The sequence below is a fragment of the Mastomys coucha genome, unplaced genomic scaffold (genome assembly GCF_008632895.1).
Source record: "Mastomys coucha isolate ucsf_1 unplaced genomic scaffold, UCSF_Mcou_1 pScaffold2, whole genome shotgun sequence".
Taxonomy (NCBI): Eukaryota; Metazoa; Chordata; class Mammalia; order Rodentia; family Muridae; genus Mastomys; species Mastomys coucha.
In genome coordinates, this window is record NW_022196902.1 from 5,576,545 (window position 1) to 5,599,544 (window position 23,000).

The following is a 23,000-nucleotide window of genomic DNA, read 5'->3' on the forward strand; positions in this document are numbered from 1 at the left end:
TCAGAAATGGTGAGTCTAAAATTGTGAGGGCTCACGCAATCAAAATGGTATTATTTCTTCCAGGACTCCCTCACTCCTGAAGCAGCCACGTATTTCTAAGCTGTGGTGGATTGGGATTGTGCTGGTATTGGAGAAAATATGAAATTTCAACTAATATACAATATATGCCCCCAAATGTTATAATTCTTTGTAAGGAACATATATGATATATCTCTCTATATACAGAGAGGGAAGCATCATTATTTAAATTCCAAACAATGGCATATTATTTCTTCCCATAAGGCCTCAGCAATAATACATTACCCCAGTAAACATGGAAGAAGAGGGAGGGGACCACGCTGAGTCGTCCCCACAGCAAAATGTCCTTTACTTTAACAGCAGCGGGAGCAAAGAAAATAATGTAGAATTGTTTAATTGGAGAAATAGCCAGTGTTGGTGTCTTCCTTGAGGGCCGGTCTTAATTTCTACATAATACTTTGTCTTTTCTAATTAACTTCTGTCCTTCAGAGCATAGAGATAATAGTGAGGGAAGGAAAGAGGAAAAAAAAACCCAACCACCTCTGGGAGAGAGTTATCCGAATTATCAGTGATGAGGTGAGAGGCGACAAGACTCAGAGGGCTGCAAGAAGAACAGATTACCTTGGGAGAAAGCATAAAGCAGATTAACTTGTCCATTCATGCTTTATTGATTTGTGAATATTAGACCAGGCAAGTGATATTCAGCATGGCCGCTATTTCTTTTATTGGCAGTGTTGAGAAAAAAGGAAGGCATGGATAAACTGCAACTGAACTCACTCAAACAATCGAGTTTAGCTGGGACAGAAGAATGAAGCTTGAGGTTGAGGTGAGAAGGAGCCACGAAGCATCTTGACCTGTATCTCTGGCTCCTAAGGCAGCAGCCTCAGAGCAGAGAGTTGAGAGCAGCCTATGGAGAAAGGCTGACTAGAAAAGTCACTGGCCTTCTTTTCTACAACACCTTGGCTTCTTGATCACCCATAGAGACATTCTCGGTGGAATCATCAAGGTTCCTGCTGTGCACTGTCAGGAGGCCAAGTTATCTGACAACAACCACAGTCACTTTAAATCCCAACAGGAAAGGACAGTGTAGGAATGAAGAACCCAATTAGTTTAAATGTTAGACAAATTTCCTCACCTTGATCAGGCAATTCCTTAAGCAGGCCCCTTCTTATCAGCTCCTCTCTACTTTGTCTGGTAGATATCTTCCTCTCTAATACTTTTAAAAAGAATAAGCACAAGTAAGAATCAAGTCATTGTTTCCAACAGTCATGAAAAATATTCAAAGGACTCAAGCCCGAGCCCATTCATTCTGTGCACGTGAAGACTCCAACCCACGTTTGTTTGTTTGTTTGTTTGTTTGTTTGACGCTCACCAAAACCACTCATCTAGAGTCCAGTTACCACAGTAAGGGCACAAGCAGACCATGATCTAAGTAAGGCTCAACCCTGAACCTGGCCAAGGTGGTCATGGCTGAAAAGAAATCCAGACATATTGTTGCATACCAGGTATGGAGCACAGAGGGCACTTAGCATCTTTCCTTTGATAATGATGTTCTCTAAAATGCCCATGGATAGAGGCATTTGCAGGGAGATATGCAAGTGTACCTCTGGAGATAGTCATATGCAATGAGTGGATTTCTGTGTTTTCTGCATATATGATTCCTGGATTTTATACACATACATATACATATGCATACACACACACACACACACACACACACACACACACATATTCTGTGTATGTGTGACAGGAAAGTAGAAAGAGATTGTCCAAGGGAAAAGGAGGATTAATGGGAACAGGGACTGGTGGTAGAGCACATGAGCAGAATACACTTCAAGTACAAGGTATACTTATATGACAATGTCCTTATATAACAATAACCTTATATAACCATACATAATGAATATACACAACAAAAATAGGAAAATAATGAGATAAAAGTTGAAAATCCAGATAACTGTGTGGGCTTTCAGAAGATTTAATGTTCTTTTCAAAAACCTTTAAAATTACATCATCTATCCATCCATCCATCCATGTATCAATCAAATCAATCAATCAATCAATCAATCAATCTGTGAGTGCATGTACCTGTGTGTGCATGGCATGTACATGCCATGGTGTCTGTGCAGAGGTCAGGGAACAACTTTTGGAAGTCAGTTCTTTCCTCCCACCACATGGATCCCAGGGATTTAACTCAGATCATTAAGCGTAATAGCAGGTGCCTTTACCTTCTGAGCTTTATCACCATACTTAAATTAGTTCTTTTTTAACATTTGAATTTAATTATTATTTATCTTATGCACATAGATGTTTTGTTTGTGCACTATATGCATGCACAGTGCCAGGAGGAGAAGGAGGAGGAGGAGGAAGAGGAGGAGGAGGAGGAGGAGGAGGAGGAGGAGGAGGAAGAGGAGGAAGAGGAGAAGGAGGAGGAGAAGGAGGAAGAGGAGGAAGAGGAGGAGGAAGAGGAAGGAGGAGGAAGAGGAAGGAGGAGGAAAGAGGAGGAAGGAGGAGGAAGGAGGAGGAGGTGTCAGATCTCCTGGACTGCAGGTTATAGAGAGCTGTAAGTTATCAACAGTATGGGGTATAGGAAATTGAATCTGGGTCCTCTGGAACTACTGAGACATATCTCCTGCACCCTGAAATTAGTTCTTAATGCCAAAAATTCTAAATGACAAACACAAAGCAAAACAAAACCCCCAAATCAGAAATAACCCACATAGTCCTGTAAACATTCCATCTGAATGCTGGGGAAGAGTTTTTAGTGTTTGTTTGTTTTTACTTTTTCTCTCTCATACCACCAACTCAAAAGTTCGATACAGTGGATCTCTATAACTAGAGGTTCTGGCATGACAAACCTTAGGAGAATGAAGAAGGGAAGTGGGGGTAGGCAGCTTTTTAAGGCAAGTCAAGGGAAGGGGATCAATCTCTCCATGGATTCTTCCTTCTTCAGGAAGCAATCTCTACTCCCCATATGTCTGAGGGTGGAGCTTAGGAGCTGAGAGCAGGTTTTCAGTGGCCCTGGGCCTGCCTAGCTTCACTAGCTTCGCTTCTCACTTGAGGGTTCTAGGTGGAAGGTATGAAGAGTAGACAATGGTTAAGCGCACAGAAGTCTTCGCTTAGTGTTTATGGAAGTAAACTTGTACTGAAGTAAAAAGTGAAGACTTTTCAATGTCTATAATGTTGCACAAAATGTCACATCATTTTCAGGAGTTGTGGGTGTTAGTCCCAGGATGCTGGGAACAAGTCACTTGATATTGGGCAGCTATATCGAGTTTTTGTGTTTCTAATCTATGATCTATAAAACCAAGGGCAAGACTCTGTCGTTACTAACTCAACCAGCTCAAATACTGTGGGATTCTGTGTCTTCAATGAAGGCTATTCTAAAAATTTCTGCTTTGTACACCTTTAAAAACTTTTATTCTTCACTAAAATTTTTCTTTCTTCATCTAGAGACTAGAACATAGCTTTTTCACACTTATGCCATTCTACCTTGGATCCCAGTCCACTCTTAAGTCTGGGTTTTGAGATTTTGTTGGTTTAATTCTAACGTAAATCTTGGCTTAAACAAATCTTCCTCTATCTTACTTGTATATGAAAAATTCTTCCCATTTCTTCATGCGAATTCCGTGAAGCTCCGTGCCGGCTCCTACCAGCAGTGAAAATCAACAGTTCTGTTCTTTTTTCTTTACCTCATGAACAGGCACTGATAGGAAAATATCACTAGCTGTTTGCTTGGTCTTTGGCTGAGAGCATTTTAAACACATAATGTAGATAACTGTGTGAGGGCCAATGTGGACAAATTGCAGGCTGCTGGGTATGGAAGGTATGTTGTTGGGCATAAAATTCCAACCCCTGTTCTCCCTGAAGTACAAGAATCTTATTCTTCACCTTTTAAAATATTTGCCTTATGTTTATACAGTGTCTCTGTGTTTGTGGAGCAGATTCACTGGACGTTTTTCATGGGCTCTGAGGGGTTTTGCATTGGAACGGAATTGAGGGGTCATTTTGGTTCACCATGCTGCACAGGGCAGGAGCATCATGGGAATGTTCTTGAAGCCTGCTCACCTGCTTTCCTACCTTCAGAGGCAAAAATCCTTGCATATCTTTGAGGCCTACTTCAACTATTCATGAGCCTTATTCTGAGGGAGAAATTTCCCAGGTAGCCTCCAGATCTCACTCACTCTGACTTCTGCATGTTAATCAAACCGAAGCTCTAGTTGTCCTCCATTATAGGATGCCAGGTGTGAAGAGAAAGCAGCAGGAGTCTGCTACACAGTTCTCACCAGAAGCAAGTGAGACTACTGAAGCCACAGGGGCCTGGTCCCCAGTTGTCTTTGTAATTGAAGATCACACTAATCTGTATAAGAAATTAAATATAGTGTAATGTGTGATTAGGGGTTGTAGTGTCCCACAGCTATACCATAACACAACATTGACAGGGGACAAGGGGCACAGGTCCTTGGATACAATTCACGGGTCTGTCCACGTTTTACCAGTTAAGTAAACGAATGGGCCATGCATGCTTCCTTTTATCCTGATTGCAAAATCACGAGTTAGTCATACTCCAAGATCAAACACATACACAATTTTCTGTCACTTTCTGCACTGGGTGAATAAATATTTTGGTATTTCAACCCTGATTACAACAGCACATACTCCAATTCTCTCTAGAAAGTGAAAGAGGCTTACTTAGATGGTTTCTCTGGCGTTGCACATATACACTCTCATTTTCAAGTACTTTAAAAGGCTCAATCCTTCAAAACATCCAACGGCTGCCCGGATTCCTTTAGATAAGATCTCAGTTCCCTAGCATGGGTCCCAATGGTGACCCCGCAGATTTTCTTTCTCTCAACCAGCTACTCTTTCCTGGCTCTCTGAAACAGACCTCCACACCTGATGCATCTTCCCAGAGACTGCTCCGCTAGGTGGCCTGTCTTCTTCAAGATCCCATACTCCAGCATGGTACCTCCATAATGGCCTTCATGTTCTGATCAAAGGTTAGCTTACCAAAAATCCCTTTAAGGCAGTCCTGGCAAATAGAATAGCTTGTCCCCCTTCTCATCCCTTTTCTCAGTCATCTCCTCAAAACCAAACCTGTGCTCAATGCTATGTCCCCAACGGTGACACGATGGATACTGCCACTCAAAATACATATTTTTTTTGAAAATGTAAATGTAGAATAAAGCAGCCTTATCCTGGTTCTTGTTTTCTGGCCCTTCTTACTTTCCAGTCCAGGAGAAAGCAAGAGAAGTTCCTGGTACAACCTCAAGGAACAAGGGCTTTCTGTCTCCTCTCCTCTTTACACCTTGGCTGGGCCAGGCTAAGGGAAAAAAAATATTTCCACTTTAGTCCTATGGATCGTGTGAAAAAGGCTCTGTATGCAGCAAAGAAGGGAGCCCACAGTGTGTGGACAGACACCAGCAGCTAGCAGGGTGTAGCACAGGACTGGCTAGGCTCCTCGTAAATTATAAATGATTTATGATGCCCTCTGGGCATGAAGTGACAGCCATGGAGCCTGCATTGAAGAGTGGCCAGGGCATATACCACCAGCTCCTCTTGGTAGATACGTGGCCAGGATTTCCTGTTCCTCTGGAAGTATCTGGGAGAGTACATTGTGCACTTAGCCAGTCACTTGTGCTTTTTCCTTGGCGAGGAAAGGGAGTCCTAATTCTCAATCCCAACACCGTTTAATGACTGAACAAAATAGAAGAGTAAACAGGAGTCTCAAATAAGTGTGCCCTGTTATCTTCTTGGTTCTGAGTCATGAATGGGCTTGCTGTGGAACTTCGACAGAAACACAGAAAACCACTTGTCCTGTATTGGAAGTGTTCTATAAGAGCTCGCTCGGCTTGGCTCCTCTTCAGGAACACTGAAGAAAAATAGGATGGTTGAAAATGGCCTCCTTTCTGAAAGACCCTTCACAAAGATGAAGCTAGCCCTGTGAAAGAAATAACCACCCATGCTGGCCAACACACAACACAGTTGTGAAAACCTTCCAAAACATTTTAAGAATGTGAAGTAGAGTAACAAAGCCAACATCGCCTCCTAAAAACACACAGGAGTCTGGTCTGGCCCTTTTCTTGTTTGTCCAATTATGCCACTCCTGTACTCAAAAGTCCTCAGACCTCAGAAGGGGCTGAGCTCCTTGGAAGGGCAGCTGAGCTCTACCACTGGCCACGCTGTACACATTCTCCCTCCTTCCTTCTTTCCCTCCATTCCTCCCTTCCTTCCTCCCTTGTGTCTCCCTAAACCAATGCTAAGGTCAAGCTTTACTCATCATTTCCTAAGCATCTTTCTTCTCTTTAGTTCCATTTCTGTAGTTATTGTTTCTTTCTACAACTAGATGGCTCTCTAATGGCTCCATGGTGACATCATCCCTAGAGCTTTACGCCATTTTCAAACAGCAGCATGTGCAGGGCCTACTCTCTACCTCAGATACTTTCCAGAAATCACCCACAAGATGAACTGATATCGCTACCTTTAGGTTCCTTCGGAGGCGATGACTTAGATCACGCAGAAAGAGCATAGGCTAACATCTACAATGTAGAGAGTTTTCAAGAAAGCTTTCACGGATATTCATGCTCTAGAATGAGCCACATGTACCTTGTTTGTTGCTAAACTTGTATGAGTGTATGTGTGTGTGTGTGTGTGTTATACATATTCACACAACTCTAGTGGACACCCTGACATTTTATCCCTATAATACCCCAAATGCCTTACTGCATACTGAGGAATTTAAATGTCTTATATTTGGGCTAAGGAGAAAAGGGGTAGTGAGAGAGGCAAGGAATATCTAGCATATATGTATGTGTGTGTATATATATATGTATATATATGTACACACACATATATATGATTATGTATATATGTGTGCATACATACATATATACACACATATACATATGTACACATATATCAAACATAAACATATATACACACACAAGAGAGAGGCAAGGAATGCCTAGAATGTATGTATGTGTGTGTGTGTATGTATGTGCATATATATATATTTATATATGCACACACATATATATGCATATATACATATACACACACATAAATATACATATACATATATATCATACATAAACATACATATATACATATACACACATTTATATACACACATATATACATATACACATATACGTACATATATATGTTTTCTCCCACTAGGAAAAACTTATCATTTGTGAGCTTAACATCCTTTGCTTCCAGGTTCTATGGCACTCTGGTGATTGGTTCAGAGAGGGACATGTGCTCGAATTATACCAGTAAGATCCAAGTCCAAGAAAGTTGTTGGGACAATAAGGAATTCAAGCTTTATGTTTCCTCTGGAGCTGGAACAACTAGCTTGCTATGATGGTAGAGTTGGTGGTGATGGCTTTGCCTCCACAAGAAAAGAGCTCAAGTTTAAAACCAAACCAAACCAAACCAAACCAAACCAAACCAAACAACCAAACAAACAAAAACAGAAGAGCACAGACTCAAATTGGGGAAAAGAGATTTTCAATCATAGCTTTTAATTACCTGGATCCCACTGGGCCTGAAGGTGTTATTCCCCTGGGACCTTTCAGTCATATGAATCAATGGATTCCCTGCTTCCTGCAACTATTATGATCTATACACAGTAAAGAGCTTTGCTCAAGAAAGAGATTTTTGGTTTAAAATTTGTTGACTTTCCTTCCAGCAGAGACCAAAGAATCTCTGTGCTTGAAGAGTAGAGATATGAAAGAAGAACTAAGTAGGTCCCCTCCTCCTGCCTTAGTTTGCAACTCAGAAAGGCTTTGAGAAAGAGGAAGATAAAGAGATCTATGTCCCTTCCTTCTCTTGGGAAACTGGTGTCCCAACTTCCCCCGAAAGAAACCTAATTGCAATCATCTACTTCATTGGGTCACTTCAAGAACATTTTCAACCCCCATCCAGTATCTGAGAAGGGTAGGCTGAATACCTGCTTTTAGTCCCTTCACACAAACAAGGAGCTTGAGACTTGGAGAGGCTAAGCCTATGATCCCAACATACTGCTAGAGTCCGGCTGAACCCAGGTGCACCTAATGAAAAGTTCACCACTCTGCCATGATGTTTACACCCAACTCTGCTTCTGCAAGGTTAGGCACGGCCTTCTCTTTCTCTTCTTCAGGAAATCATACAGACTAGCTCTTAAACATTAGTTTTAAGTGGATAATTTTTAGGTAGTACTACAGTACTACAATTCAAGTTCCAAAATGCTAAAAAAAAAAAAGTTGCTTTCTTGGGCTGGTGAGATGGCCCAGTGAGTGAAGGTACTTGTGTGCTATATTTGGTTGCTTGATCTCATAGGGCCCACATGGTGGTGGGAGAGAACTGATGAGTTGTTTTCTGATCTCCACATGCATGCCATAGCATGAGTGCCCCTTCCTTCCCTAAATAAATAAATGTACTAAAATTTTATTTAAAAATGTTCACTTTCTTTCTGACCCTGCCTGTTCCAACTGAATCCCATCCTAATTCTACAAGCAACTACAATTACAATAAAACACAATTAACTTTCTTTTGAAAGTGTGTGTGTGTGTGTGTGTGTGTGTGTGTGCGCGCGTGCACATGTACGTGCCTATGCATGCATGTGCGTGCGAGTGTGTATGTGTGTGGGCATGTGTATGTTCATGCATATATTTGTGGAGGCCAGAAGGTAGCCTCAGATGTCATCCTCAGTAACGCCATCTAATGTCTTTGAGACAGCCTGGAGTTCGCAATCAGGCTAGGCTGGCTACTGAGTCCTCCTCTCTGCTTCCCCAGATCTTGACATCTTTGATAGTTCTAGAGCTGCAACTTAGACCCTCAGGGCACACATGGACTCAAAAGATGCGTTACATCTCGTTGCTTGAAAAGGAGGCTCAAAGTGAGAAAAAGCAACCTGTAAAGGAACTCCCTCAAGGCAAAAATTACCACCAACACAGAGAATCATTCGAGAGTCCCAAATTAGGATTATATCTGCAGAGAGGCCAGAAAACGGTTTATGTCATATCTATGAAATGATGAGGCATTGGAATTAAGATTTGATCTTTAAATTATAAATATTAGAAATTTTATTATCAAAAGTCTAGCTATCGTTCTCAGGGTGAGAAGAAAAAAATACTTCCAACAATATTCTAACCCTCACAACCCAGAAGCCAAAATTCACTGCTATTCCTAAAGGAGAAACGTTTGGGAGATGCTATGGTAGATCGATTTAACACCCATGTTTTTTATTCTCAAGACACAGAAGCCTAGGACTCAAACAATGAGTTAGTCCTCTGTTCCAAGTGGGCCCGGAAGTGTTAGCAATCTCAGGAAGGTGATTAGCGGCCAAGGGTTATGTGTTACGTGAAGCACTCACTGCTGTCCTTCTCTTTCCTACCCTGACTGTAAGCCAGAACGGGTGCTTTGGGATTCCTTCAGCTTAATGGAAAGCTTGCATGTGTTCTTGTTCCTTCACAGCAAAGGAGAGGGAACTAGGGTTTGACACAGAGATGATCATACCCCTAGAGTAACTGTGTTTTGACCTCCATCAAGGAAGTACATTGGCTGGAGCAGTGATTCTCCACCTATGGGTTGTGACCCCTTCTGAGTGGTCAAATGACCCTTTTGACAGGGGTTTCATATCAGATATATTTGCATATCAGATATTCACATTGTGATTTATATCAGTAGCAAAGTTACATTATGTTTGGGGTTCACCACAACAAGACAGACTGTATTAAAGGGTCAGGGCATTCAAGGTTGAGAATCCCTCTAGATGGAAAAGCTGTCTAGAAAGATGACTGGAAAGTGAATCTCAGCTCTTCTGGGCTACATGCCTTCTCAAACCGATTGACAGTGCTACCCATTAGTGGAAAGTATAGCCCAGAACTCCTGCTGCTGCTGCCAGGATTAGGGCTTGGCCAGTTTCAGGGACCCTTGAGCTGTCATCAACTCATGCTGTCTTATTTTCTTTGGGACCAGGCTGTCCACAGCAAGGGAGATTAGATATGAAAGGGATTTCAGACACAGTAGGCTGTCCAGATTGAGATATATTCAGTAAGCATCTAATCTATGCTGCGAAGTGTGAGATTTTAATACATTAGGCTACTTCTTCTTTTTTCTTTCTTTCTTTTTTTTTTAACACAGGAAGCTATGTATGTTCTTGAGCCTGTTTTGTTTAGTTAGGAGCAAGACATACTGAGATGCAACTCAAGCAGTCCAGAGAGTAGCCAGTCTATGCTAGAAGACTGGGGCAGGAATTTCTTAATCCATGTTTACCCCTTCCTTATACGTATCTGACTGTATGAGGCTCCAATAGGAGGAAAATGTTTGTTTCCTTGAGTCTATCATACAGTTCTCTCTACACAAAACAGTGACAATCTTTGCAGAGAACATGATTCCTTTGACAAGAGCTCCCCAGACCTAGCTAAGGTTGGGAAATGAACTGCATCCAGTCCTGTCTGCCCCTGAAGGAACATGATAAAGAGTCCCTCCAAATAAGGCTTTTATTATTGAAAGTAAATATAGAAGTAGGGTTTCACTACTTAAGTGAAACCCTAATAATTAAGTTTAGGCAGCAAGCTGAAACACTAACATCATGGTTTTGCTCAACATCTTTCCTTCCCATTGCTTCAAATTCTCCAGTTGTTAAGGTGACATCAGGATTCCCTTATTCCTTGTGAGGGTATAGAGAGGCTGTAACTCAGGGCATATACACCAGAAAAATGTATTTCTCTTATTACATGATGTAGGATGATGCCATCTTACATATGTACAACAGCATAGACTGCTAAATATTATGTACATATGTGTGTGTGTGTGTATCCAATTCTTAAGAGGACTAGAATGTTCTGTGAAGAAGCATTCTTTACATAGAAATTGGTTATGCATAGTATAGACTTCTATAGAACATTTACCTACAATTCTAGGATAGATATTATCTGTACATAACATTTTACAGCTTTTATGTTTAATAGACTTCTGCAAGCCAAAATACTTCTGTGCAAGACAGAATCTAGACTTTTCAAGACAAGTCTCTTTCTATACCTATACCTTACAACTTATTGTCATGAGGCAAGCTCCCCAACTCTCCTGTGGCCTTGGTCCTGCTCATGGAATGAATAGTTAGAACCTACCAAACAGATACTAGGGTGGCTGAAACATAAAATGACTGGGACACAGCACACATCACCTAAATATTACATTTTTTACTTGCCTCCCACTCCCCCAGGATACACCTGTATATCCCTTTTATTATACCCCACTGACACCTGCAGTTTGATATCAATATCATCCTAAAGGTATTGTATAGTCCTGGAATGAGGAAGACTACAACAAGTTGGACTACAACATTCATATACATATTTTTTTTTAATCACAAGCCCTGAAACTGAGATCAACTTCTTTAAATTTTCTGTGCCTCATTACTCATTCACTGATAAAAGTAAGATTATGATTGTGAAACATCTCATGGAACAATAAGGAAGATTACAAGCATTTAAAACAGCCTGGCTGGGTTGATGAGATGGCTCTGTGCATAAAGGCCGGTGCCTTGCCATTAAGTATGACAACCCAAGTTCAATCACTGAGACCTACATAGCAGCAGAAGAGAACCAACTCTGGAAAGTGGTCTTCTGGTCTCCACACTCATGATACTGCCACTGCGTACAAAAAACAGGAAAGAGATAAAACAGCAGTGGATACAGTAAAAATGAGGATTAGCTATCTTTATTGGTACTGATATCTCTCTCCTATACTAAGGCAATTCCTCAAAAGAGTCTCAAATAAGTAACAGAAATAAAGTTTATACCTCAAAAACAGAACATAAAACTCCACCTGTAGCATAGTGTCTCACAGGAGCACTTTCACACCTTCTGTGGTGCCATTGGTTTAATCTTCTGAGTACTGAGCTGAAGTGGAAAACTCAACTGAAAGAACCATCCTCAAGGCGTCGGCCGTCCATCAGCACCCGACTTAGAAGATGGTTACATGTCAGTTGGTATCGCTTGGCTTTTAAACCTGATTCACCTAAATCTGGGGAACTGTTTAGCAGGAACATGTCTCAGTTTCATGAAAAATGTCCTGAAATCTGCTGCTCAACCATGTAAATGCTCTTAGCCCTATAGACCTGTACATAAAAGGCTGCTAATGTACACTTCTGTTATCATTGTAAAAATTAAGCTTTAAAAACATTTTTGGACTCTAGAACGCTATATAAATGCTGACATGAAACCTTTCTAAGTGATTTTTTAAAAAACACACTGATGCACAATAAATGTCTGCATGATTTTCTTGTCCCCCATCTTTGTTCCAATCATACTTTGTGCTCCCTTATATTTCTTATATAGCCTTTTGATTCTCCTTCCCATAACGGGTACTACTAAGCCCTTATACTGTGGAATAACAACAAGAACAAGAACAACAATAGCAATAACATATGAGAACCAGTTTCAAAAGTTAAGATTGGGGAAGCAGTTGAAGGAAATTTGGGATAGGAAGTGTTTGGGATAGCCAGTGAGTAACAGTCTTTCTCTTACCACAGAAGAAATGAGAAGTGAGGTGATAACAATTCTAAATGGGAAACAAATCAGGAAAGTATGTAAGCCAAATCCCAGTCACTCTCTGGGACTTAGTCCTGGTGATAAGGACCAGATCCATATCACAGGACAAAACAAAACAAAACCACAATGGGAAATAATACACAGGAAATCAAATAATGAATGGATTTCCCTGACCCAGACCTGGCTGGAAGGAACTCCATGGCACTTCTCAAAGTACTTACAGAGGCACCACTCCAAAGAACAATAAAACTGGGAAATTATCTACTGAAGAAGGGAGACAGACAGCCAGAACTCGGAGAGTAGCCAAAACTCCAATAGAAGCCTCCTTTTAATGAAGAGGTTGAAGGGCACGTTAGCCTCCTTCTTCCCCATCACAAACCAATGCGGTGCAAGGAAAACCAGACACTTAACGATGGTAATTTTCAGTCTAGTCGATATTTTTCAACATGTCATCTATAACCAGAACGTAGAAAAAAATCTCTAGTGACACTTGCGTCTATGTGGCTGCTTTCCTGGAATGCTCAGGAGGGAAGTTTCACTTCTCAGAATTCTCCTGCTCTAGCAAACAGTAATGCCCCAGCCCCACCCACAACAGACTGGGTCTTTGAAATATTAGTCAGCCTTCTGCAGCCACCAGAGTAAATCCAAACCTGAGTTTGGATTAAACAAACAACATCCCATTCTCCAGAATGCACAGGAAGCAAGGGAGGCTCCTTCACTCCTTTGAGAAACAGAGGTCATAGTTTACACTGATCTGCAGGAGGTGAACTCTGATGGATTGGCCAGCCCACTGTGCAGCTGGCTATTTTTAAACCTGTGATGAATGGTTCCTGTATTCATGAAGCCACTGGTTTCAACAATGATGAAAGTATAGCAATCTAGCTCATAGATTACTCTTCCTCATAAGTGGGCTTTCCCACTAGAAGAAGTTGACCATGGATAATGCACAGCCCTTAAATGGGAGGTGAGCCTCTACTGATTCTTCCCATTTGCCTATGCATAGAAAAGTTGAATCAAGCAAAACCAGAATAATTCTTATTTCCTTTATACAATATATCCAGCACTTTTCTCATGATTGTGATAAAATATCCTGCCTGACAAAGGCAATGTAAAGACGGAATTGTTGAGTATGAGGGTACAGTCCATCATAGCAGGCGAGGCAAAGCAGGAGAATCATGAGGCAGTTGTTCATGTTGAATCCTCAGTCAGGAAGCAAAGAGCAATGAATTGCTGGTGCTCAGCTTGTTTTCTGATTGGTACCCAGTCCAGAACCCTAGCCCATGGAATGGTGCCGTGCACATTAGGGTAGGTCTTCCCACATGAAGTAATCCAATGAAGAAAGCCTCTCCTAGTTGTGGCCAGGGGCTTGGTTCCATAATGATTCTAGTCCCATCAAGTAAACAACCAAGATTAAGTATCATATAATTCAGATCTATTAGTTATAAAAAGAATCTACTTTAGCACAATCAGATCACCTACTTCAGGAAAACAATACAAACATTTTCAAAAAAGTCTGTGTGATACAAGAATCACATGGTATCTCTTTGATCCAGGCTTCCCTACACTCAGTTGGTCTGATTAAATCAATTTTAATGTACACAAGTACACAATGAGTGAACTAAGACACCCCCCCCGTTGTCTCCTGCTAGCCAATCAGTCTCTTCGATGACTGCACCATGTATATGCTTAAATACTTCATACATTGATGAAAAAACAGCTCCCCCGCCCAACTCATTAAGCTGGCAAAATATTCATTTCATTTCCTATGGCCTCTCAAGTCTTTCTTGTGCAACACTGTGATATGACCTAAAGAAGGCTTGAAAATGTCCCCTAAACTTTCCAAGCCCAAAATGTCCACTTGCAAATGCTCTGTGTCTGGGATGGGATCTAGCCTTTCATTCATTCACTCCACAGTCATTTCCTGAATGTCTAATAAAAGCCAAGAATGATTCTACTTGCCTCAAGATCTTCGCCAGAAAATCTGAAAATCCCTGCCCTTAGTCAGGAATGCTGTGCATGTCCCCAAACCCCACGCTGATCAGGTAGGCCAGAGGACCTGTTTAAAATCAGCTCAAGTGAGAGACAGACATGAGGAAAAACTGAAAGAGAAAAATCTTTGCTTAAAAGGCAATTTTTGCTTTAAAGAAGGGGGCTGGAGAGATGGCTCAGAGAACACTGACTGTTCTTCCAGAGGTCCTGAGTTCAATTCCCATCAACCACATGGTGGCTCACAACCATCTGCAATGGGATCTGATGCCCTCTTCTGGGGTCTGAAGACAGATACAGTATATTCACTACATAAAATAAATATTAAAAGAATAAGAGGAGGAGGAGGAGGACCACCAAGAATGCTCTGGAAATAACTTCACAGCCTGCATGATGCAGAGGATAAAATGAGCCTGACAACAAACAAATGTTACCAGATGTAGACAAATTGGACTGTACCCCCATACAAGTGCTGGTGAGACTAGTAAATGGCCCTATGTTGGAAAACAGTCCTCAAAATGTTAAACAGCAAATTATCATCAGATCCAGCTATCCCATTCCTAGGTTAACAGCCAAGAGAAGTGAAAACATTCATCTATACAAAGAACCACATACAAACGCTCACCCAAGCACTATCTATAATAATCCAAAGCAGAAACAACTCGTCCATCACTCAACAGATAAAATGTGCTATATCTGTACAACGGAGAACCTTTCAACAGTGGAAAGAGATCTGGTACCAGTTATTAGAAGGATGGTCTTGAAAACATCATGCTAAGTGGGCAATGTCAGTCATAGATAGATAGCACACATTTATAGTTAGGTATTTACATGAAATGTCAAGAACAGGCAAAGAGCAGAGCTGGGCAGGTGGGAGTGAGCGAGGAGTGTAAGTGGGAATGGGATTCCTTTCCAAGGTGATAGAATGCTAAGAATGACTGTGCTGCTCATTACACAGCTTTTGAAAATTACGAAAACATTGTTGCAAGTGGTAGATGAGTGAACTACTGGTTCATCAAGGCTGTTAAAAAAGAAAAAAAAACAGGTGCTGGAGAAAGAGAAATGATGAGACAGACCCCACTGAGAAGGTAGCATTCGATACTGAATTTATTGAAGGAAGAGAGGTGGCCAGCTCAAAGAGAAGGGATTGAGAGTGGGCTCTGCCTTGTCTCCCACTGAAGGCACCAGAGTGTGAACCAGTATCCACCTAAGAAGAAAGAGAACAGCCACATGGCCCTCTTACTATGTAAAAAAGTGATTAGGCAGTGTTACATCCTTTGGGTTTTGACTGTTTCATGGGTGAGCCTGGCCAAACACTGGAAGAAGACAAGTGTCACAAGATTCCTTACAAGAGAAGGCACTTGACAGTGCATTGTATGTAGCCACTGTCACTCCAATACTAACCAGAGAGCTGCATGTAAAAGAAAATAAAGCTATAGATCAATATTACCAATAGTTAAAGAGTTAACCAATAAAATCCTGGCAAAATGAGAGGGAAGGAGGGAGGGAGAGAGGGAAAGAGGGAAAGAGAGAGAAAGAGAGAGAGCAAGAGAGAGAGAGACAAAGACAGAGACAGAGACAGAGACAGAGAAAGACAGAGAGAACAAGCATCAAGCATAACCCAGTGGGGTCCTATTTTAGGAATGCAAAAAAAAAATGGTTCAATATGACATTATGACAATATTCTGAAGAAGGCCCAAGTTCAATCACATTAATTAATACAGAAAGAGCCCTCAAAAATCCAATATGGGGGTTGCTCTTCCAGAAGACCCGGGTTTGATTCCTAGTACCCACACTGTGTTTCACAATTACATGTAGATCCAGTCCCAGGAGGTCCAGTGCTCTTCTCTGTTGGTACCAAGCACACACACGATGCACAGACTTAAATACAAACAAAATACCATACACATAAAATTAGATTAAAAAAAGAAACCCAGTATCTATTTGTATGTAACAAATAGCTCAGCAAACCAGGAACGAGGAATAACTCCTCAGCTTGCAAAAGTTCACTTACAATAAGCCTTCAGCAATCACACTTAATGAGCATTTTCCCCTTAAGGTTTGGAACCAGGAGGGGATGGAGCAGAAATGCCAGCAAATGGAGTGAAAAGGTAAGAAACAAACAGAGACAAGGTAGAAAGAACTGCAGCTATTTCAGTGCGTAGATGGCTGACTCACACAGTACTCCCCAAATGTGAATAGGATATGATCATGCATCTATAGATGACAATGAACAATAGAAATTAACATCTAGAAACATTTCAAGATACATATCATTTGCAATACGCATAAAAAGAAAACACAATTGTAAACTTAAGATGGTCTTTGTAAACCTTCAAAATGGGAGAAATAACGAGCTGACTAAATGGAAAGTCGCATCAGTTCAGAGTAGATAATTCAACACAGAGAAGACATCAATCAAACACATCTAGAAATTGGTACAGATCGAATGCAGTTCTAAAAACAAAACAAAACAAAATTCTTTCGAGGGCATCTTTAGACATAAGTAAACTGATTCTAAATTGTAAATGAGAAGGCAAAGAAAATAGACTAGTTAAAATAATTGCCCTCTGAAGAATGCAGCTATAGGAACCACACTAACTAACTTAGACGCAAGAGCTACAGTGACAAAGAAAGCTTGGTACTCGTGAAGAAGGAGCAGACACATAGATTAGGAGAACACAACAGCGAGTCCACAAATAGATCCACATATGTGGCCAATTAACTTTACAAAGGTGCAAAAGCAAGTCAATGTGGAGATGAGCCTCTCCGGCAAGGATTGCTGCGAGTCCCTCCATGGCATCCCAGAGAGAAAGAGAGAAAAGGAGCACCACCAGACTGGAGAACTTTCCATCTATAAAAGGCCCCATTAAAAAACCAAGAGGCAAGCTGAGGGCTGGGAGGAAGTAATCAAACAATACCAGACACAGGCAATGCATCTAGAAAATATAGTCTTCCAGCCCAGCTGAGAGGAAACAAACAGAACCATAAAAATGAACCAGAAGACTGTAACTGACTTTTCTCAAAGAGAATTTTTGAACTTGTAGAAAGGTAATTGAATGGGAAAAAATAGATTATTTCAGCAAGAAGAACTGAAACGACTAAATCAAACCTCACACCAGACATGAATATTAATCCCAAACTGACTTAAATATGCACAATATAAAATTATGAAAGCTTTACAGAAGGACTCATAACAAGACATTTTTGTGACCTAAATTGAAGCCAAGAGAGTTTGAGTCCACAAGTCAAGGATGACTCTGAGCAAGGCAGTGAGGTCTCCTTTCAAATACAAGTAAGGACAACTTATAGAACATAGAAAGGGTGGCAGCCAGAAGACAGAACAGGGTTGTTGACTAGTAGACCTTCAGTTCTGCAAGACGAGGTGTCGGATACCTGGTTTCATCATCACCTAAAAGCACCTGACGTGACTCGTGGGCACATTTAAAAATAGTTAATATAGTAAATTTGATCATCAGTGCATGACACCCTCTCACTCTGTAGCCCAGGCTGGCCTACAGCTTTACAGAAATACTCCTCATCCTCCTGTGTGGAAGCATGCAAGCATTACCATGTCCAGTGATATGGGTTATGGGTTTTTTTTTTCACTATAAGTAAAAATAAAAACAACATCAAAGTGTGACAATGATGTGGAACTATTTTACATTGCTGGCAACATGGAACACTCTGGGAAAGGTTAGCTATTGCCTATGATATTAAACTCACTCAAAGTAGGGTCCATTCTTACATATTCCCTCTCAACAAGTGAAAAGTCTCATTCACTGAAACCTTTATAAGAATTTTATAGTAGCTTTATTTGTACTTATTCCCAGCTGGAACCAACTACTGTATCCTTCCATGGGGGAATGGCTAAGCAAATCATAGCATGAGCTGGTATCCTGAAATACCACTTAACAACAAAAAGGGTGATGGACATCTGTAGGATGTACCTATCAATTGCCAAGGGAGAGCTGCCCATCTCCTTAGTACTGAATGCCATTGGCCTTTGCTTTGCTTTGCTCTCATGTTTTTGTTCTTGTTTTTAACTTTTAAGGTTAGTTTATGAAGAAGTATGTTTCTTCCTGGCATGCTCACACACACTCTACTCCTGTCTGTTCTCCCTTACTGGCCTCTCTCATGCCTCCTCCCTAACTCCAACTGCTCCCGTGCTTCTCCAATGAGCCTGCCTCCTTCAATGTCTGATAGCATGCATCCCATTACTCTCTGTGTTTCAGACACCCATTAAGACACCCCTGCCACAAACCACTTTCTAAATTTTGAGTAACACACACACACACACACACACACACACACACACACACACACTCACATGAAAGAAGGTGAAAAGAAGTTAGGTCCCCGACATGAAAGAAGATGTGCGGTATTCGTCTTTCCCGAGTCTGGTGTTCTTCTCTGCAGCTTCGTGTTTCTTTACCCACTGACCTACGGATGGACGTATAGGCCAGTTCCATTTCCTGACTATTGTACACAGTGTATCTAGAAACACGGATGTGCAAGTCTTTGGGTTGTGCTTCCTTAGAACCCTTACCCAAGACTAGTGTGGCTCAGACCCATGAAGTCTTATTTTGAGGCTCGTTTTTTGAGGGGCCTCCATACTTATTTCTGTAGTGGCCCAAGAGTCTACATTCTCAGCATCAGTGAGTAAGGACTCTTCTTCTTCCACATCCTGGTTTTCTTGATAGACATTCTGACTGAGTGAGATGGAGTCAGAAAGCAGTTCTCATTTGCATTTTCCTGATGGCTAAGGATGTTGAATATCTTCCAAGAATTTTACTGGCCATTTGCATCCTGGCTTTTGAGAACTGTTTCTATAGTTCATTAGCTAGTCTTATGACTGGAACACTTGTATTTTGGATGTTTGATTCCTGTTGTATATATATATATCAGCTATTAATCCCTGGCTGATCTGTAGGTAGCGAGGATGTTTTCTCCCCATTCTGCAGGCTGCCTCCTCACTCTGACGATTGTTTCCTGCTCTGTATAGATGCTTCTTAATTTCCTGGGGTCCCATTTGTCAATTCTTAAGATTATTTCTTGTGTCATTGGAGTATGTTCAGAAAACCCTTGCCTGTTCCTGTGTATCCTGAAGTGGTTTAGTGTTTTGTCTATGTTTTCCTCTAGCAGTCTCTAATGTTCAGGTTTTATAATGAGACCCTCAATCTATTCTGAATTGATTGTTGTACAAGGTAGGAGATACTGATGTAATCTTTTGTCTCACATATAAAAATCCAGTTTCCCCAGTGCCACTGGTTGAAGCAGCAGTCTTTTATGAAATGTATGTTTTTTTTTAAAATAGCCTTGTTAACTATTAGCTGGCTACAACTGTATAGGTTTATTTATGGCCTTTCTTGGTCTTTATGAGTTTGTTTTTATGTGCCAGCAGCATGGAATTTGTTACTATTGCTCTGTAATATAATTGGAATATTTTTTAGAAAACATGTGCAGGTGTGTGTGTACATACACATGCACACACACACACACACACACATGGGCAAAAACACACATGTGTGGGCACACACAGTTGGGTATGTGTATGTGAGCTCAGGTGCTTGCAGAAGCCAGAGGAGGGTTCCGAATCCTTTGATGCTGTAGTTACAGTTGGTTGTCAGCCACCTGATGTTATGCTGGAGACAGAACTCTAATCCTCTGCAAGTTACAGGAGCAGTATGTGTTATTACCTCTGAGTCGTCTCTTTAGCCTCCTCTATTATAATTTGAGGTCAGGTACTGTGATACTTAAAGCATTACTCTTTCTGCTAAGAACTGTTTTAGTTATTTGGGACCTTTTCTGATTCTGTATGAATTTTAGGATTTTTGTGAAGAATGCATTAATGCTATTTTATTTAAAGCCAGAGTGAATATCAATAAAGAACTGACCCATGTGAGCCCAAGTGTAACAGGGGAGGTTTACTTACTCACAAAAGGAATAGGGGAGAGTTGGGTTGTGGAGCAGGGGGTTGGCATTGAGTCATCCTAACTTTGGAAGTCGTTGGGAAAAGCTATTCATATATTTAAAAAAAAAATCTTAGAATTGTGCCACAAACAGACCAACCAACACAACAGACAGACAGACAGAAGACAGACAGGTACAAACACAGACACACCTTTCGTTTCTTTTGAGTCACCTCTTGGGAAAGGGCCATGGTTACACATTCAGTGACTGACAAGGACTACTGTCAAGAACCTTTGCATGTTTGTGCTCTCAAAAGTCACACTACAGTTGACTTGAAGACCTCAGAGGTAAGTCACACTACAGTTGACTTGAAGACCTCAGAGGTGCACACTGTTGTGGCCACAGGGATTAAATACCTCTTCCAGAGGACTCAAAGTTCATTGAGCTGTACCAGCAGCAGAGATGCAGAGCAGAAAAAACATTTCTGAACCAGGCAAAATACCATTTGTTTCCTCGAAGGTTAGGAGTTTGATATGGCTAGCACAGATCAGTGTTCAGGGGAAAACTCTGTTTCTAAGGGCAACTCACAGGGAAATGTTTCTAAGAGAGGCTGCCCAAACCATCCCCCGTAACTGGGAAGCCCAATTTGGAGATCGCTGAAGGCGCCTTTTGGCTATGACTGCTACATCCCCCACCCCCAAGACCCAATCCATCTATACAGTCTTCTCACTAAAAGGGAAAGCTGAGAAATGCTGCCCTTTGCTCTGAACTGAAAAAGATGAAAGTCATCTAGGAGTAGAAAACTAATGTGAGTAAGTAACGCTGAAGAGAGATGCTCAGAGATGAATTCAAATTACAGTCTTGACCCTGATGGGAGAGATAGGTGCCACAGAGGAAGAGAGCGCACAGACATGATTTCTGTGACACGTGCAAAAGGTGATGGACACAGATGGAGAGGAAACAGGCATCCCAGAGACATCAGGCCCAGAGACACTAGGCACAGGGCTGGCAACAGAGGAGGTAATGACAAGAAGCTGCACAAGTGTGGAGCACTGTGGATGTTCAACTGTTGGAGACGGTGATGCTTAGGATACATGAGAGTCACGTGCTGACACTGCTGGTGATGGAAGGGTGTGTACGTGATCCCTAACTCACATGGTGACTCACAGGATTTCTCCTGGGGCTTTTCTTTGCAGTGACATCTCCCTGACCCATCCATTCTAAATTAGGATCTCCTGTTCATGTTCCTCTTCCAATTCTTTGTCACTTTTTTCTCTGCTCACTTTCTGACATGCTACACACTTTCTTGAGTTTACTTTCTGACTCCTACCCTACTAGCCTATAATGCAAAAGAGAAAGCATTTCAGTCTCAATGGCATCCCCATACCACCATGGTGGGTACCAGTGCCAGGCATACCAGAGATGGAATTGCTCAGTGACTTATCCTCGAAACAACAACAAGTCTTGCCTAACGAACTTTCTGGTTACTGTGTGTCCATTGCTTGGTTTTGTGTAACTCTGCTCTGCTATAATAAATTGGGAAACAGGGCAGGTTCTGTTTTGCTCTTCCAATATGGTATAGAGATGACAGCACGTCAACTTTCTTAGTGGAATACAAGAGTTTAAGAATCAAAAAGCTTTCAGGTACTTATATAGAGAGCAGGCCTTAACAAGCCCCATCTCAGAGAAATCCGTTCACTTCATCCTTCTCTGCAGATATGGAAAATAATCCCAGGCAGCAATATTATGCTTCCATGGTTACGGACAATATTATGCTTTTCTAGGAGCAAACATAATTTTGATCCTTGCCAACCATGTTTCTGAACGTGCACCGCTGCAATCAGGCCAGCCAGGCAGAACCGAAGTAATTTACTCAGACCAAATCCATTTTACAGGAAAAGAAAGCCAATGAGGCAAACCGGTGTGCTAGTGACACCTTGACACCTTCGAGGGCTGATCTTTACTGATCTGTGCAGGAAGTTACCTTACAGGGATACAATGTAAGGGAACTGTTGAGAGGGCTTGGTGCTGGCTGTAAGCGTCTTTTGCAGTCGACTCCTATTTCCATAGGAAAGTGGGCTGACTGTCCTGGGCCAAGACACCTCACTAGTAGAAGTTGGGAACACATCACCTGGACTTCATAAGTTGCTCTCATGACTCAGTGTGTCAATATGAATGGAGTTTTCAGAGCAGAATGTGGTCTATAACAACCATCAATGAAAACTGTTATTATTGTTCAGTACTGTTGGGCACTTTCAGTAACTTCAACTTTTTTCCAGATGGCTCTTTGCAAGTTAGTCTGATTCCTAGAATGCTGTAGCTTACGATGACTCTATCTAAAAATCTCAACAGGCGTGCCTTTGCCATTACCAACAGCACGCACACCCCACAGTGCTCATGGAGATAAAACCTTACTTTCTTTATCTAGGAGCATAGTCCGCTTTTAAATAAGGATAAAAATCAGGACAGAGACATTTCCCCTGATTATTTCCTTTTATTTTCTTTGTCCTCTCTTTCCCCCCTTCTCCCTCCCTCTCTCTC

The 23,000-nt window shown here is 41.4% G+C and overlaps 1 protein-coding gene across 10 annotated transcripts in view; it reads right to left on the reverse strand.

Annotated features, from left to right (window-relative positions):
* The window catches only part of Phactr2 (phosphatase and actin regulator 2), a 261,938-nt gene that overhangs the window by 51,346 nt on the left and 187,592 nt on the right, over positions 1–23,000 (reverse strand). For all 10 annotated transcript variants that reach the window (XM_031380440.1, XM_031380433.1, XM_031380438.1 and 7 more), the window contains one exon: positions 1,154–1,234. In XM_031380440.1, coding sequence (XP_031236300.1) covers positions 1,154–1,234 — 81 coding nt within the window. The remainder of the gene's footprint in view (positions 1–1,153; positions 1,235–23,000) is intronic.